The following is a 15,395-nucleotide window of genomic DNA, read 5'->3' as shown; positions in this document are numbered from 1 at the left end:
TCGGTAATTTCAACCTTATAAATTTAAGACTAGATAAATTTCACATCAGTTGCTGAAGTTGTTTCAGATACGTGGGGATTGCTAAGATAGTCCATTAAAAAAACCTAATTAATGGTAAAAAGTACACATACTTCATTTTTATATAAAAAAACTAAAGTGCATTGTTGTATTTGGTAAAAAAAAAAATTGTAGTAGCAAAAAAAAATAGTTTATGGGTTGTGTGAACTTCTTACTACGACACAAATATGAACCTAGAAAACAAAGTCAAAGCCAAAACGATGCCAAAAAAACTTTTAACCGACCAGGGGCATACTGGTCAATAAACGGTTTGCACTACCATATAATTATTATTTTTTTGCTACGAAGGTTCATTTCTAATTTCATCAGTTTACTTAAAAATACTTGTTACCTGCCGAAATAGTTGCAACTCAAACCTTCATCTGAAATAACTGCAAAAAGAAGGCAAATAATGTATAAAAATAAAAACCGTCATGCATACAAATTATTCATATTTTCCATATTTTCCTTAACATCAAAAACAAAAAAAAGAAAAAAAATGCAATATTTAGAAATGATACAACTCCAGGATAACAACTTCAATATTAAAAATAAAAATAAAAAAAAAAAAAAAAAAAAAAAAAACGGAAAATTTCATGTTTTACCTGAAAGGTCAAACATTTGATCAGCATCATTGATGACTTTGATAGCAACACTACCCCCATTTTGTACTGTAACTATTCTATTGAACATCATCAACAGGATTATGTTGATTTGCAAGTTCAAAAATCAGAATCTTCAAATACAGTTGCTCACTCTTTTTTGTACAACTCTTATGTTGTTTTATAAGTACATAATGTTCTTTTGGTCGCAAATTTTGTTACGGATATGTTGATTTTGTTGATTGCTCTACTATCTAAATGTGGCACAAATAAATCATTGATGAAGGAAATCAAACATAAAGACATGGAAACGGATCAAAACTGCTACGCTCTAATAGAAAGTTTTGAATAGTGATGATATAATCCATAATCTATAAAAAAAAAACAAAATGAAATGTCAAAAAGCATAAAATTTGTTAAAAACAGATATTGTCTGTCAAAAATTTAAAAGAGCTCCTTTGTAGGAAATATCAAAATTGGGTTCCGTTTTGTAAGAATTTTCAAAATTAGGTGCCATTTCGTAAGAAATATTTTAAATTATAAAAATTTAACAAAACATCTATTTTTACCCATATACATATAACTTAATTTTTTTACCAAGTTTAGTCTGAAGTGAAATCAAAAATATGTAAATATTTTCACATTTTCTGTTTTTGCCATTTCGTAAGAAATATTTTAAATTATAAAAATTTACCAAAACATATATTTTTACCCATGTACATATAACTTAATTTTTTTACCAAGTTTAGTCTGAAGTGAAATCAAAAATATGTAAATATTTTTTCACATTTTCTGTTTTTCCTGAGGTAATATTAGTTCTTGAAGATCATTAACCTCCACCTGGTTCATGATTAAAAAAGGTGTTTAGTTGGATGGAATTGAATGGACACCATAATGAATAGCCTGTTCCATTATATTAGCGAAACAAACATTTTTTGGCATTCCGATGGAATGGATGATTCCATTCCATCATACCAAACACTTTAAATGTAAACAGTGGAATTACCTCCAATTGGTTACCACCGTAAGTGTAGTTGATGTGCAGTTTTTTCATTTCAACGAAATGCAGATCACAAAAAGCCATGATTCCTGATTTCTTTACTGAAAGCCTCTCTATTGATCAGTCAAAACTGAAAGGTTGCTACATTGTTAAAGGTAGACGCTTTGTTCCAAGGAATGGAGGTAAGGTACCAGTGAATGCATTCTGATCAATTTTTCTGCAGAGGTGAAAGACATTATGAAGATTAATTTGGATTAATAATTTTGATAGAAAAAAAATGAAACGGTTGAAAGGAATGCATACAATACAGGAGGATAAGTTAGAGCAGGGTGTTGCTATCGGCACCTAATTATATGTTCAAAACCATTGGCTCAAAACCACCATTTGATTAAAACCCAAATTGAAATGACAGCCTATTCAAATATATTATATTAATCTATTAAAAACAATGAATTCATACCTGATGATTGAAGACCTGAGCAGCAAAAGCTAACAACAATGAACGAAATATAGAAGTGTGACTTTTAGGGGGTCAATTCCAGATACGTACCGAGAGAAAGGCAGAATCGATCTCCCTTCTCTGTCTTCCTCAGAGATATTTGTTTTCTTTCCATTCACAGTTTAGCCCTAGAAAAGACACACAAATGACATGAGAAGAGAAATCATCACTGGATTTTTGAAGAAATCGAGTTTGGAAGACAGATAGATAGAATCAGAAACAATGAAATGATAGGGGTTTTGGGTGCTCTATGGTGGCTAATGCTACGTTGTCCTTCTGGTTTTAGATTGTTGGTTCTTATATCCCCCTTTCTTGAACACCTATAAAGCACAAATCATAAAAATGTAATTACTCAAATACGGTAGGCATAGGAAACAAAACTAAATAAAATTATGAGGTAATTAGGGTTTTTAGAGAGACGTATCATAACAATTTTGTGATGTTCCAATCGATAAAAGGGAGACTACTGGAACCCAATATCGATGTATGAACGCAAAAGGAACAGAAATTGGTTTCGGACCACCGATTAAAAATTTAGGACCACATTAATTCAGTCACAGAAGGAGATTCAGCTGTAGAAGTCGAAATACACATCAGGCTTTTGGTCATAATCAACATGATTACCCGAAGACGTATCCCTCCATTTTGAAGCTGAAATTAAAAAAAAAAAAAAAAAAAAAAAAAAAAAAAAAAAAGTGGACCCTTTATAAAACTCATCAAGAATATCTATAAAATAATATGAACCTTAAAATAAGTAATAGAAATATATACCTAAACCAATTTCTGTCGGGGATTGGAGATGTGAGATTATTGGAGAAGCCACTGTTATCTGTCAAAACAACGAAAATTACAACAATTTAATTTGTAAGCAAGTTGAACCACAGATTTGAGGGGAAAAAATTATGTTGCCCATATTGGTAAAAAGAGTAAAATACATTGCTATTTATTGTATTCCGACTTATATTTTTTACCTGAATCATACGTTACACATACCATCAAGCTTCCCTCGAAAAAACTGGAGCCATAATCTCTACAAATCTGGAAAAGAAAAAGAAAAGAGAAAGACGGAAAATCATAATACCAAAAAATAAGAATAATACATGTAGATAAAAAGGAATTTGAAAACTATTTAAGAATATTACCTAAACATTGAAAAGCATTTTTGCAAAAACCATATTAGGAAGAGGATAACAAAAACTAAAAACTGTAATGATCATCTGATGCAAGTGAGGGAAGTAGAAATGATAAAGAATAGTTTCACTTAGAAGTCAATAGAAATCTATTAAAATGATAACACTATTCACAAATCAAGTGCAACTGTATGAAAATGGATCTAATAATCTAATAGTAAGTATATTATATTTGCTTATAAGGATATTTACCAAATATGAAAGAACTTTGATATTGAAAAGATAGCCCTCTGACATGTTTTGCACATATAAGTGAAAACTTCTATCCTGAGAAAAAATTTAATATAAAAACCATTAATTTAATTTTTTTTTTTGTAATTAAGCAACTTGATAAGTTGTAATCATCTTATTGTAATTGATAATTTTCAACCCATTTGGCATAAAACACTCAACTCATTAAAGAAATAATATAATTCTTCCTAACTATCAAAAATCATTTTTGAAAACAAAAAAGGTCAGAACTACAGATCAACCCCTTGGAAGTAGTAAATAATCAACTCTGCTTAAAACAGTAAAACTATCAGTTTGTACTTTTTGTAGGCTCTGTACTTATTCTGATACATTATGTAATCTGTCATCAAGTAATTTGAGAAAACAATTATTCAGAATAATAATAGTAAAGTGGACAAAATGGTTTTATGATAACAGAATATTCAAGGGTTTATGTGGGATGAAGCTAAAGTGAATACAAAGTTAAAGATGTGTAAAACTCACAATTGTGATTTACGTATGGGAGCTTTTATATTGGGACTCAATTGTATTGCAAGAGAATCAAAAGTAAGGGTATTCTGGTCAAAGTACTTGATCTGCCTTTCCATAATACCAATTTATCAATGGAGACTGCAAGAAAAAACACACATGGTTAACAAATATCATTCGGTCATGACAAAGATAGGTTGGTGACGATCTAAATCAAAGGGCAAACATGTCATTTTGCATTACAGGTCAAAATCAATAACATATTGTTTCTTTTCAACTTAATAAACTTCATTGGACGACATGTAAAGTTGACAAAACCATAAGGACGATGAATGTAAATCTGTAATCTAGCCTAAGATAATCTAAACCCCTCAACAATGATAGAATTAGTAGATAAGAATAAGATGAAGTTGTTTAACATGCCAATCATATTTAAGAAACTAAAAATATTGTATAATTTATATAATGATCAACTGAAATATATAGAAAACACACAGCTCATTGCAGAATGTGTGCTAATAATGTAAGCAATAGAAAATATTTCAAGTTTCAGAGTATAGAAAACAGATAGTATTTACTAATATCACCCACCTGAACAGATTTGTAAGCTAACAAAGTGCTTGTAGCAACTTCTTTCCTATCACAAACTCACCTATACACACAGACCAGGCGTTAATATGAAAATAAAACATAAAAATTTTCAATGAGAAAAGAACTTATACCTCAGCACGATTCTCCAATTTCTAGAAAGTGAGGGGCAGAAAGTAAGTAGTTTTAATAGCTACAATGGATAGGTCGTTCCTATGCCAACAGGTGCACCGGTATTGGAAGCTGAATCGAGGATGGTCATAGTAGAGAGCAGGAGGCGACGTCCGACATGGGAGAAGAGGAGGCATGGAGGGATGCGAGAGACCAACAATATTCGACAGAGGTAACTAAATCTGGCGAAGCCGCCCTTCACCATGGAAGCACCTCTATCACTTTGCCCTAGACATCCATCGGAAGTCGGACATCGACCCTAAGCGAATGGCATAACGATCAGTGATAGAAGGGACGCGATGGAGGTAGATAAGGGAAACGGATCGGGTTAAGGGGAACCAGCGAAGAAGGCGAGCGGTGGAGAAGATGGAGTACACATCGAGAGTGGAAAATGGTGGCAGATTTGGGGATATGGGGTGAAGGAAACCGCAGGAGGTGGAGTGCTTATCTAAAGAACCCAGAAGCATCGAATGGAGTCGGTGTGAGGCGGTGGGCAAATAACACAAAACGTAAATATGAAAATGTCAAAATATGACCCTAAAATAATAATAAAAAAAAACAATTGCTACAGCAAATGCAACTACAGGGATACAAGACCATTGTTGCCAAAAATACGTTAAAATTTTTCACAATCTTAATATATATATATATATATATATATATATATATATATATATATATATATATATATATATATATATAATAATTAGTATTTTTTTAAGTTCTAGAAAATAAACAAAGAAAACCTTGACTAGTCAATCCAATCCAGCTTGACTCGCAACGAAAATTTAACTGTTTTGACTGAAAGCCATTCACCATGTTGTTCGATTGTGTGTGTATGATGTCGACTACAATGTTCCCAAATTGTCAAATTTGAACATAAAACTACATCTATAAATTATCTATATTTTGACTAGTGGTAGGGGTGAGTGCGGTGCGGTTCGGTGCATTTATTGGCCAAAACCTCACTACTAACCGCAAATACGGTTAATCCATTTTAAAACCGTTTGGTGGGGTTATTTTGCGGTGCGGTTAGACGGTTATTTTTGCAGTGCGGTTTTGTTTTTTTTGTGTTTCGGTTATTAACCGCATGGATTTGGTGCGGTTATTTTGTGTGATTTTTAATCGTTATTTAGAGTTCAAAGGGTTTTAAGAGTTCAAAGATATTACTTGTAATAATAAAAAAAGAATAAGGTATAAGACAATTAACTTAAATCACAAACAACTAATATCTTAAAAACGTGAAGTCACTAGTAATTAACAATAAATATCTTAAAATTGTGACATTTCATCATTTTTCAGTGTTAAACATAACAAAAAACCAACACTTTAATCTTCTAGAATTTTATCATGATTTCATCCATGAAATTTGTCTTATTTTTAATATTTAATATATTAATAATTAATAAAAAATTGTATATCATATATGCGGTGCGGTGCGTTTTTTTTTTTTTTTGCGGGTTTTGAAAACTAATAACCGCACCGCACCGCAAATTTGCAGTTTTTGAAAAACAGAAAACATCACCATCGATATTTATTGCGGTTGCGGTTTATCGGTTGTGGTTTATGCGGTTAGTTTTAGTTACGGTGCGATTTTTGCTCACTCCTAAGTGGTACAAGTAGTATATGCAGAACATAAACCAATTTGAGACTTGTGATACAAAAGGATAGACACCAATGGAGGTTCACTTGTATGGGAGCAATAATCGTTGTTGCAACTTATCCTGAACCTTTTTAAATAGAGTTTTTTTATTTTTATTTTTATTTTTCTTCTGAAAAGTCTAAATATTTGGCGAGTTTACGAAATAGTCTTAAATTATTATTTTTTTACAAAAAATCCTAAAAATCGTTAAAATGTTGCATTCCGACTCTTTTCTCCTGATTACCTTTGAATCAACATGTAACAATGTAACATCCGAATCCCGAGGTACTTCACATTTTTAATTTTGGCATTTTAGGGTTTGCCACGACGTGGTGGGGGAACCACGGCATGACAAATCAAGATAAAATCATGTATTCATTTAAGCCACCACAACATGGCAGTATATGGCCACGACGTGGCAACTGGTGTGACAACCCGAAATTTTTTTAAATTTAAAGCCCAGTCAATCAACTCAAATGAGTGTCAAACTCATTAGTACTGAGTTCTAGCCCGGTTAAAGGTCTTTCTAAGGAGTTTTAGCCTAGTACACTTAAGAAATAAGTGTTGGATTTTATCTGCTAAAGGCCACAGTACAAGATTCAAGCCCTAAACTCCATCCTATGGAGTTTACGACCGTAAACATGGAGTTTACGGCCGTAAACTCATGTAGGCCGTAAACTCCTCCATATAAGTTCATTTCCTTCACTTTTCTTCATTCTTTCACTTTCACTTCAAGAACACATGAGTTTTCTCTCAAGTATCATCCCGATCTTCATGCTTGATCTTCAAAAATCGTAAGTGTTCTTTCTCTAGTTTGTTGATAATCCTTCTTAACTAGCTTCATCCTCATGATTCATCCATAAAAATCATGTTTTCTTAGATCTTCAAGTTTCACCAAAAACACCAAGAACACACACTAGTGTTCTTGGCCAATATCAACCATTTCAAGCTTCTAGATTGTAAGTACATTTCCCTATACTTCGTATCTAGTTAGTATCCATGCTTAGAGACTTGGAAACATCAAGAACACGAGATCAAAGGGAGTTTACGGCCGTAAACTCCCAAGACCGTAAACCCCTTTTTGGTGGCCATTAGGGCCATAAACCCTATAGGATGCAAGGCAAGTGACCCAGAACCCTTCCTTGATGTTTGAAGGACCTTAAACTTCACTCAAGTTCACAATGACCATGAGTTTACGGCCGTAAACCCCTTTGGGCCGTAAACTCATCAAAAGCCTCATTTGAGGTGGTCTTCCTCATACAAGTATAAAGCAAAAGTCCTTAAAGCATCCATAACTTTCAAACCAACACTTAGCCATGTTTGACCATGAGTTTACGGCCGTAAACTCATGAGGAATGGTCCATGGGCCGTAAACTCTAAAAAGTGGTGCAATGGTGCCACAATTACTTCCTAAGGCTTGGACTTGATCATAGTATGCTTAACCTTGACTTGTTAGACCTTAAAACACCAAATGGTAGAAGTTACCATGGGTTTACGGCCGTAAACCCATTAGGACCATAAACCCTAAACCGTAAACACATGTTAGTGCCATTTCACTTTCCTTTGATGAATCACATGTGATTCCAACACTTGGTCAAGGTGTTTCCTAGTCCCGGAAGGTGTTTCCTTTCATATAGTCGTTTATAAACACTATATTCATGTCAATATGTGTCCTTATATGTCATTTAGGACTTATTGAGTCTCGGGACTTCATTCGTGGAACTTCTCATCCTTACACGCATACCCGTTTGAATCACCCACATCAGGTGAGTTCATACCCCGTAATGAATCTTTTAACTGTTTTAACTGTTTTAAGGGGGGAATACAAGTTGAACACAATGATAATTGTGTAAATGTTTGTTATAAACATCTTTCAAAATGTTACTTATGTCATTTATAAGTCATCAAAACATTTCAAAACTCTTTTAAAGTTATGTTACTTTCTAGTTATACAAAACTTTGTTTTTAAAGTACAAACATAACTTAGTAGATAAACGAGTCTTTCCAGTAACAGTCCAAGTAGAACATTAGTAAGCTATAATAGGTATAGTTAGGAGAATGCTATTCATTACTTCTAGTACAATGAAGCACACAAAGAGTCAATACCATACAGAACAGATAGTGAAGAGAATCAAACAATACCATACAGAGAGAACACAAAATTACTAGAAACAAATAGAACGTACAAGATACAGTACAAAACAAGTTAGGTTGCTATAGCATGAGAACACACATACATGATCTAATTATACCAATGAATCACTAACTCATTGTTTTAAACAAAAGGTGATAGTTATATTGGGTATACATGATCATATACTTTAATGTGAATTACATGGCTTGCAAGAATTTGCAGAGGTCGTGTTTAGTTCCCCTAATCTCCTGACAGGGAGAGCGTATAGTAAGGGTTCTAGCCTTCACATTATAACCATAATAAAACAAATATGTTTTTAGGTTATTAGTACATCCGCATGTCATTATAAACGACAACTGTGTACTTACACTTCCCTTTCTTTCATAAAGTGACGGTACCACTTGAAAGTCCAACCCAAACTATTTTCGAGTCAAGATAGTTATAAACTAGGGAAAATATACATTCTTACAAACGACAAACGGAACAGTCGAGTCTAGCACATAACAGAAGATGCCTTGGTAGAAGGATACGAGTAAAAGATAGGACCATAATGCTAGTCTTATGATTCCTTAATGTATACATAACAGGATATATATATATACCAATAGGGTCCGACAGGTAATAGGATGTGTGCTCTCTGCTTCATTTCCTGTTCCTTGTTTGGTTGTGGGCTTGGAACGAATTCACCCAATCTATTTTCTACCCGATTCTATATATATGTATGCTTAGTATACATTGAGTCATCATAAGGGTACCAGGTATGGGTCAGGTTATAGGACACAGAGTCAAAGCACAGTTTTTCTAGTACAAAACATATTTTTAGTACTTTTGGTATACAAAACTAGAAACTTCCCGGTAAAGGGTTTAATCCATTTTATTAAACCAGTACAATTTAAAAGACCTTAGGTGAGTAACTCTATAATACCTTAGTTTATACACCATGTTTATGTATAAAACTAATACCCAATAGGTAGTTGGATGTGTGTTTTCCGCCTTAATTTCTGTTCCTCGTTTGGTTGTGGAATTAGGGCAGATTCGCTCAATTAACTTTCTATCCGATATTAGATTATATATAGCAGTATAAACTAAGCTATTATAAAAGTAGTCACTATGGTTACTATTTTATTATAAGAAATAAGGGTTTTCTTAAAGAACTTCTTCATTAGATATAAAGGAAACATTACAATTAACTCCATGAGTAACAAGTGATTACACCAGGGTTATATATGACGATGATCTAACAACCAATGGAATGTGTGCTATCCGCCTTAATTCCTGTTCCTTGTTTGGTTGTGAGCTTAGGGCAGATGCGCACAATTGATTGTTTGTTTACTCTGAGTCTTATATAACTTGTACCCACTTAGTACCCATAGAATGGGTTGTAGTGTCATTTTTACTTAAACTTCCATCAAAGTAGGAAATATATGATTTTCTAGAGGAACAGGTGAACTTTACAAAACAGGACTTACAACTACATGTTATAACTACATTTTCAACACCATTTTACATCTACATTTTTAACAACACTTTACAACTTACTTACATCACTAAACTCTTATGAACTCACCAGCTTAATTGTTGATCAACTCTTTCAAATAACTTGTATTCTCAGGAGACTATTAGACAGGTGCTCGTGCTGGGAATTCAGAAGATGGAGCATTATAGCTTCAAGTCTTGTTTTGTTATTTGTTTATGAATTCTATGTTTTATGAACACACACATTGTAAACACTTTCTTTCGAAATGAAATGGTTGTTCATTACTTGCTTACCATATACATATCTCTTGATACTACACATGACGTCCTCCACCCCTGAACGTTTCCGCCGTTCCGGTTTTAGGGTGTGACAACTGGCAAATGTCAAACCTATTTTTCGGGTTTTGCTCCCTATTTAAAGGAATGAAGAGGCTAGGGTTTGTTCACCCTCAGCCTCCATCAGTATCCTTAAGACCTGAGAAACTCTAATCTCCTTCATCCTTTATTTAAGCCCTTTTTGGTGTTCCTTTAAGCCATTGAAGGAAGAAAGAAGAAGAAGAAGTGAGTTAAGATTCAACAAGCAAATCATCATCCTTTGTTATAGCACTCTTCTAGACCTTTGTAAGTATTCAAGACTCGATTTTTATCATGATAAGTTGTTAGATTTTAAGTTTTGTCCTTAGATTTCATGTTCTTGTTGGTTGGGGTGTGAGATCTCATAAAAGTTGCAACTTTATGAATCTCCAGACCTTTTGGAGTATTTGGTGCTTTGGATCTGGATTAGAAATGAGTTTTGGTGCCAAGCATGAATTTTTGGCCATAAACCCTCGTTTTGACCTAAAAGGAGTTCAAGACATGCATTGGACATGCATGTTAGAAAAACATGGATTTTTATGTTATTTATGATGCTAGAAACCTTTCTGGGAGTGTTGGACTAGAGGTCTTCAAGATTAAGTGCTTATTGAATTAAGCCAAGTTGCGTTTTGCCCCTTTTGGATCTAGGATTGAGATCTCTATCTCTTGGAGAGTCTAAAGGGATAAAGTTGGAAACTTTATCCAATTAGACCATAGAATGGACCAGATCTGGGCTTTAGAACCCTTAGAATCGAATGAAACGACTTAACTCATTAAGCGGTTAGGAGGCCAGTGCCCACGACATGGCCTTAGGTCACCATGGTGTGGCGACTGGGCTAAGGCTCGTCTGTTTTTTCGTTTAGCGGCCACGGGGAGGCGACCGGGTAGAGGTTGACTTTTGACCGTTGACTTTGACCAAGTTTGACTTTAGGTAATCTAGGATGTTTTGGGTAGTATTTGAGCTATGGATTGAGGATTGGTCCTTCTTTTGCTATATAGGTGACCTGCAGAGTTGATACTCGAAGTTTTGTTCTATAACATCCCAATGATGAGCTACTTCTAATTTTGACCCTATATTTGAATAATATTGCATTTTGGCCCCCCTAAAGTTGAAAAGATTGCAATATTGGCCCATAGTGGCATTATGGTAGTTTTTGGACTTGAAGTTAGTATGTTGGGGGTACGATGTGTACACTGAGCATACTAGGGCGGACCCTAGTACGTTGGGCGTACATCTCGTACGCAGGGCGTACGCGCAGGATGTCCAAACCCTAATTTTTAGGGTTTTAGCCATATATAAACACAACTATAACTTCATGCTTCATATCCTCAGTAGCCTCCCTATGTGAAAAACGTCTTCAAGCAATCCTAAGTGAGAAGAGTCCATTTTTGAGCCCGTAGGAGTGTTTTGGAGGTGTGTTTGAAGAAGAAGAAAGTGGTGAGAAGAACTTGGAGCTTGAAAGCACTTTGGATATGAGATTCCCTTCTTGTTTGCAACCTCTAGGAGGTATAAAGTTTGCATCTTGATCACTCCATCTTGTAGATCTAGGCATTTCACTCCTTTAAGACATTTTTTGTCCCAAAATGGTGATTCTTGAGCAAGGCATGTTCTTGACCCATTAAGTCGTCCTTTCAAACCTTAGGAAAAGTCTTGATTCATAAAAATGTGGTCTTGATGGTTGGTCTTGCTCCATGCATTCTTTATAAGGTCTTAATGCATTAAGATGTTGAGTTAAGCACTTATTGGACATGCAAAGTCATAAAGTTGGAAACTTTATGACTCATAGTGATATTTTGGTCATGGATCTGCAATTGGACGCATTAAGTCGAAGTATTAAGCTCTTAATGTGAAAAAGAGAAGTTTTGTGAGTACCTAGTGTGTACCTATGTATACGCCAAGCGTAGTCGATTAACCACTGATATTTGCATATTTAGTCATATATTTAGTATAGATTTTTATCAATTATTAGCTAATTATTTACATATTATGGACAAAAGGTACTTAATAATGTTTAAATTGTATTTTCAGTCCAGAAGTCATGCTCGGGAGCAAAAAGGAGGAAGGAGATGCAATTAGAAGCTGCAGAATGAAGAAAGGAGTACAAACCTGAATCTACTCGGCGAGTCCAATCGTCTACTCGACGAGTTTCCACGAAGATTCGCGAAGCAACACGTAAAGTCCTTACCGTACACGGATTCACAAAGGGTACTCGGCAAGTCGGTTGTCTACTCGACGAGTAGCCCCTGTTTTGAGTTATCTATAAATAGACGCAATAAATCCGATTGGAGGACTTTCTAGCTTTTCTGGAAGATACTTTGCGACTAAGGAAACCCTTGGAGACCTGGAGAACGTGAGAAGAACCCTAATCTCTCATTCTTAAGAGATTCAAGGCAACTTAGGTTTAATTTTCCACTTTATCTTTGAATTGAACAATGTTTGAGTTGATTACTTTCGTTTTTAGCTTTTTGACTACTGTAATCATGAGCTAAATTTACTAGTTTCTGTTTAGGGAAGACAATTTTACTCTTATGGATTAATTTTATGGTTTGATTAATTGTTAATTGGTGATTTTGTTAAATTAAGCTTGTTAAAGATCCTTATGCATTAACCATAACTATTCTCTGTTAATAGGAAGGCAATTAGGCTGCATGAACATCTCTTAATTGTTTACCTCATATGATTTATGTGAACACTTTGTTATGTGCCTAGGACTAGTGAATATGAAACTAGGATTAATTAGAGAATGGGTAATGTGTGAGCTTGTTGATAAACCAACAACAAGAGGCTAATTGAATTAGTAATTTGATTAACCAATTACAAGTCTTATTTAATCCAAATAATTGAACTAGGGAATTAATTAGCTTAAACACTTGATCACTGCTTAAACTAATTGATTTTCTAAGGATTGGTAATAGCGAATGCGAATCTAATCACTTTAGTCGGTAACCAATAACAATTAATCTATTGCTTTGCCATAAAATTAACCATATGAGTGAATGAGTTGAACCTAAGCAGAAACCTTTTATCAAATTTGGTGAATTTTTACTTGGTTTTAGTTGATTAGTTAATTGCGTGTTAGTTAGTGTGTCTAAGTTTCTAGTCTTGTAAAACTAGAGAAAACCCTTTACTTTTATTACTTGTTGGTTAAAATTAGTTATTAGGTTAATTTCCGTTCCTCGAGTTCGACACCCTACTTATTCAACTATACCACTAAAAGACAGGTTCACTGCCTTTGTGTGTTTAAATTATATTTTTAGAGTAGGAATAAAACGAGTTGGTTTTACACACATCAAGTTTTTGGCGTCGTTGCCGGGGAACGGTTCAAAAATTAATTCTAATTTCTAGTTTTATCGATCCTTTGTGTGAGCTTATCTTACACAAAGTTATTTTTTTCAGTAATTCAGTAATTAGGTTAAGTTTTAGTATTTAATTGTTCTTATTTTTTTTTATTTATTTTAGGCTTCTAGGCAGTGTACTCGCCGAGTGCAGTCGAACCGACTCGGCGAGTTTAGTGCTGATTTCCAGTTTCGTTTTTATTTTCTTTCTGTTTCGTTTTTATTTTCTTTCTGTTTCGTTTTTGTTCTTTTTACGCGTTTTTCTTGCTTCAATTGCAGAGTGTTTATGACCAGAGGAAGCAATACACCTTTAACTCCACCACTTGAAGACCCGGAAGCTACTTTAAGGAAGAACAAAGGCAAAACCATTGGAGAATCCGCTTCTTCAAAGAACTCACCTTTGAAGAATCTCAAATCCGTTTTTAGCAAGAAAAAGAGTAGTAAATCAGGAGCATCCAACACCTCTTCCTTGGCAAACGAAGACCCAATCAAGGAAGACATCGTGTACGAATCCGAAAAGGAAGAAAGCGAATTTGAAGAAGGTAGCGATCTAGAAGGCGGATTCGGCGACACCATGGCTAACATCGATGAAGTTACCATGGGCGAGTGGAAGAAGAGGATGCATGAAGACACCGGTCCGGGACTCGTGCAACCCGCAATTCCAGAAAATGCCAACTTCGAACTTAAAGGCCACATACTCGCCCAACTTAAAGAAATTCCGTTCTATGGAAAAGATCACGAAGACGCGTACAAGCACCTAGAAGAGGTCAATGATATAGTCGATTACTTTAACTTTCCTAATGTGGCCCGCGACACCGTTCTGCTTCGCATGTTACCGGTCACGTTTAAAGGCGCTGTAAAAGATTGGCTAAAATCACTCCCTCCAGGATCCATCACCACATGGGCTAGAATGAAAGAAGAGTTTATTGATCAATTTTGCCCACCATCAAAGATAGCCAAGTTGAAGAAAGCTATAGCTAATTTTGAGCAACGAGCCGGAGAATCACTTTATGAGGCGTGGGAGAGGTACAAAAGCTTACTAAGGAATTGCCCACATCATGATCTTAATAGTCAACAAGAAGTCTCCATTTTTTATGATGGAGTAAATGTGACAACAAGGCAATTACTTGACTCGCAAGGACCGCTCACAAAGAAGGCACCCCCGGTGATAAAGCAACTAATTGAGGAATTCTCTAAGCATTCTAGAGAATACCACAATCCAAGGAATGATGTGACAAAGGGATCAGCTTATGCAGCTTCAGAAGATTTGTCGGCAGTTATGGCAATGTTGAAAACCATGGATAGGAGGATGGATAAAATGGATCAAACAATCCATGCTATTCGGGTAAGATGTGAGAATTGCAATGGGCCTCATCTAACTAGAGATTGTGATTTAGACGAGAACGGGAATAAGAAAGTGCAAGTATGCTATTCTAGTGGTGATAGATTTGATGACGATTGGCGAAAACCTAAGAAAGAATGACTTCCTTATGATGAGTACAAGAAGGCGAAGGAGGAGAAGTATAGACAAAAGGCAAGGGGTTTTTACCAAAAGGAGGAGCCGGTATAAGAAAAGAAACCAAATTTAGAAGAAATGCTCACTAAATTTGTAGCTGCATCCGAGAAAAGACACAATGACCACGATGC

General features: G+C 34.9%; 1 protein-coding gene and 1 non-coding gene across 14 annotated transcripts; both read right to left on the bottom strand.

The window, feature by feature from the left end:
* Positions 1-279: 279 nt before the first annotated feature.
* Positions 280-5,316, bottom strand: LOC145114658 (uncharacterized). Of its 13 annotated transcripts, none has more exons than XM_079050721.1 (13): positions 4,770-5,316; positions 4,639-4,699; positions 4,063-4,188; positions 3,541-3,615; positions 3,130-3,196; positions 2,930-2,987; positions 2,783-2,809; positions 2,380-2,478; positions 2,210-2,286; positions 1,963-2,004; positions 1,666-1,876; positions 663-1,030; positions 280-449 (listed from the first exon to the last, which is right to left on the bottom strand). In XM_079050721.1, the coding sequence occupies exons 4-9, from the start codon at positions 3,583-3,585 to the stop codon at positions 2,274-2,276; spliced, it is 309 nt and encodes a 102-aa protein (XP_078906847.1). In that variant the 5' UTR covers positions 3,586-3,615; positions 4,063-4,188; positions 4,639-4,699; positions 4,770-5,316; the 3' UTR covers positions 280-449; positions 663-1,030; positions 1,666-1,876; positions 1,963-2,004; positions 2,210-2,273. The 13 variants fall into 13 exon arrangements, 10 of the variants coding, with proteins under 10 accessions (XP_078906847.1, XP_078906845.1, XP_078906846.1 ...); XM_079050719.1 differs by having other exon boundaries at positions 2,120-2,286; positions 4,770-5,315; XR_013711133.1 differs by lacking the exon at positions 3,541-3,615 and having other exon boundaries at positions 2,120-2,286; positions 2,589-2,809; positions 4,770-5,312.
* A 9,390-nt stretch (positions 5,317-14,706) lies between these two features.
* On the bottom strand, positions 14,707-14,813 carry LOC145118106 (small nucleolar RNA R71). Its single transcript, XR_013713088.1, has one exon. It is a non-coding gene; the product is annotated as a small nucleolar RNA R71 (small nucleolar RNA).
* Between the last annotated feature and the right edge of the window lie 582 nt (positions 14,814-15,395).

This window comes from Lactuca virosa, chromosome 5, assembly GCF_052849685.1.
Source record: "Lactuca virosa cultivar CGN04683 chromosome 5, Lactuca_virosa_CGN04683_v6, whole genome shotgun sequence".
Lineage (NCBI taxonomy): Eukaryota > Viridiplantae > Streptophyta > Magnoliopsida > Asterales > Asteraceae > Lactuca > Lactuca virosa.
This window is presented reverse-complemented; position numbering and strand designations above follow the sequence as displayed.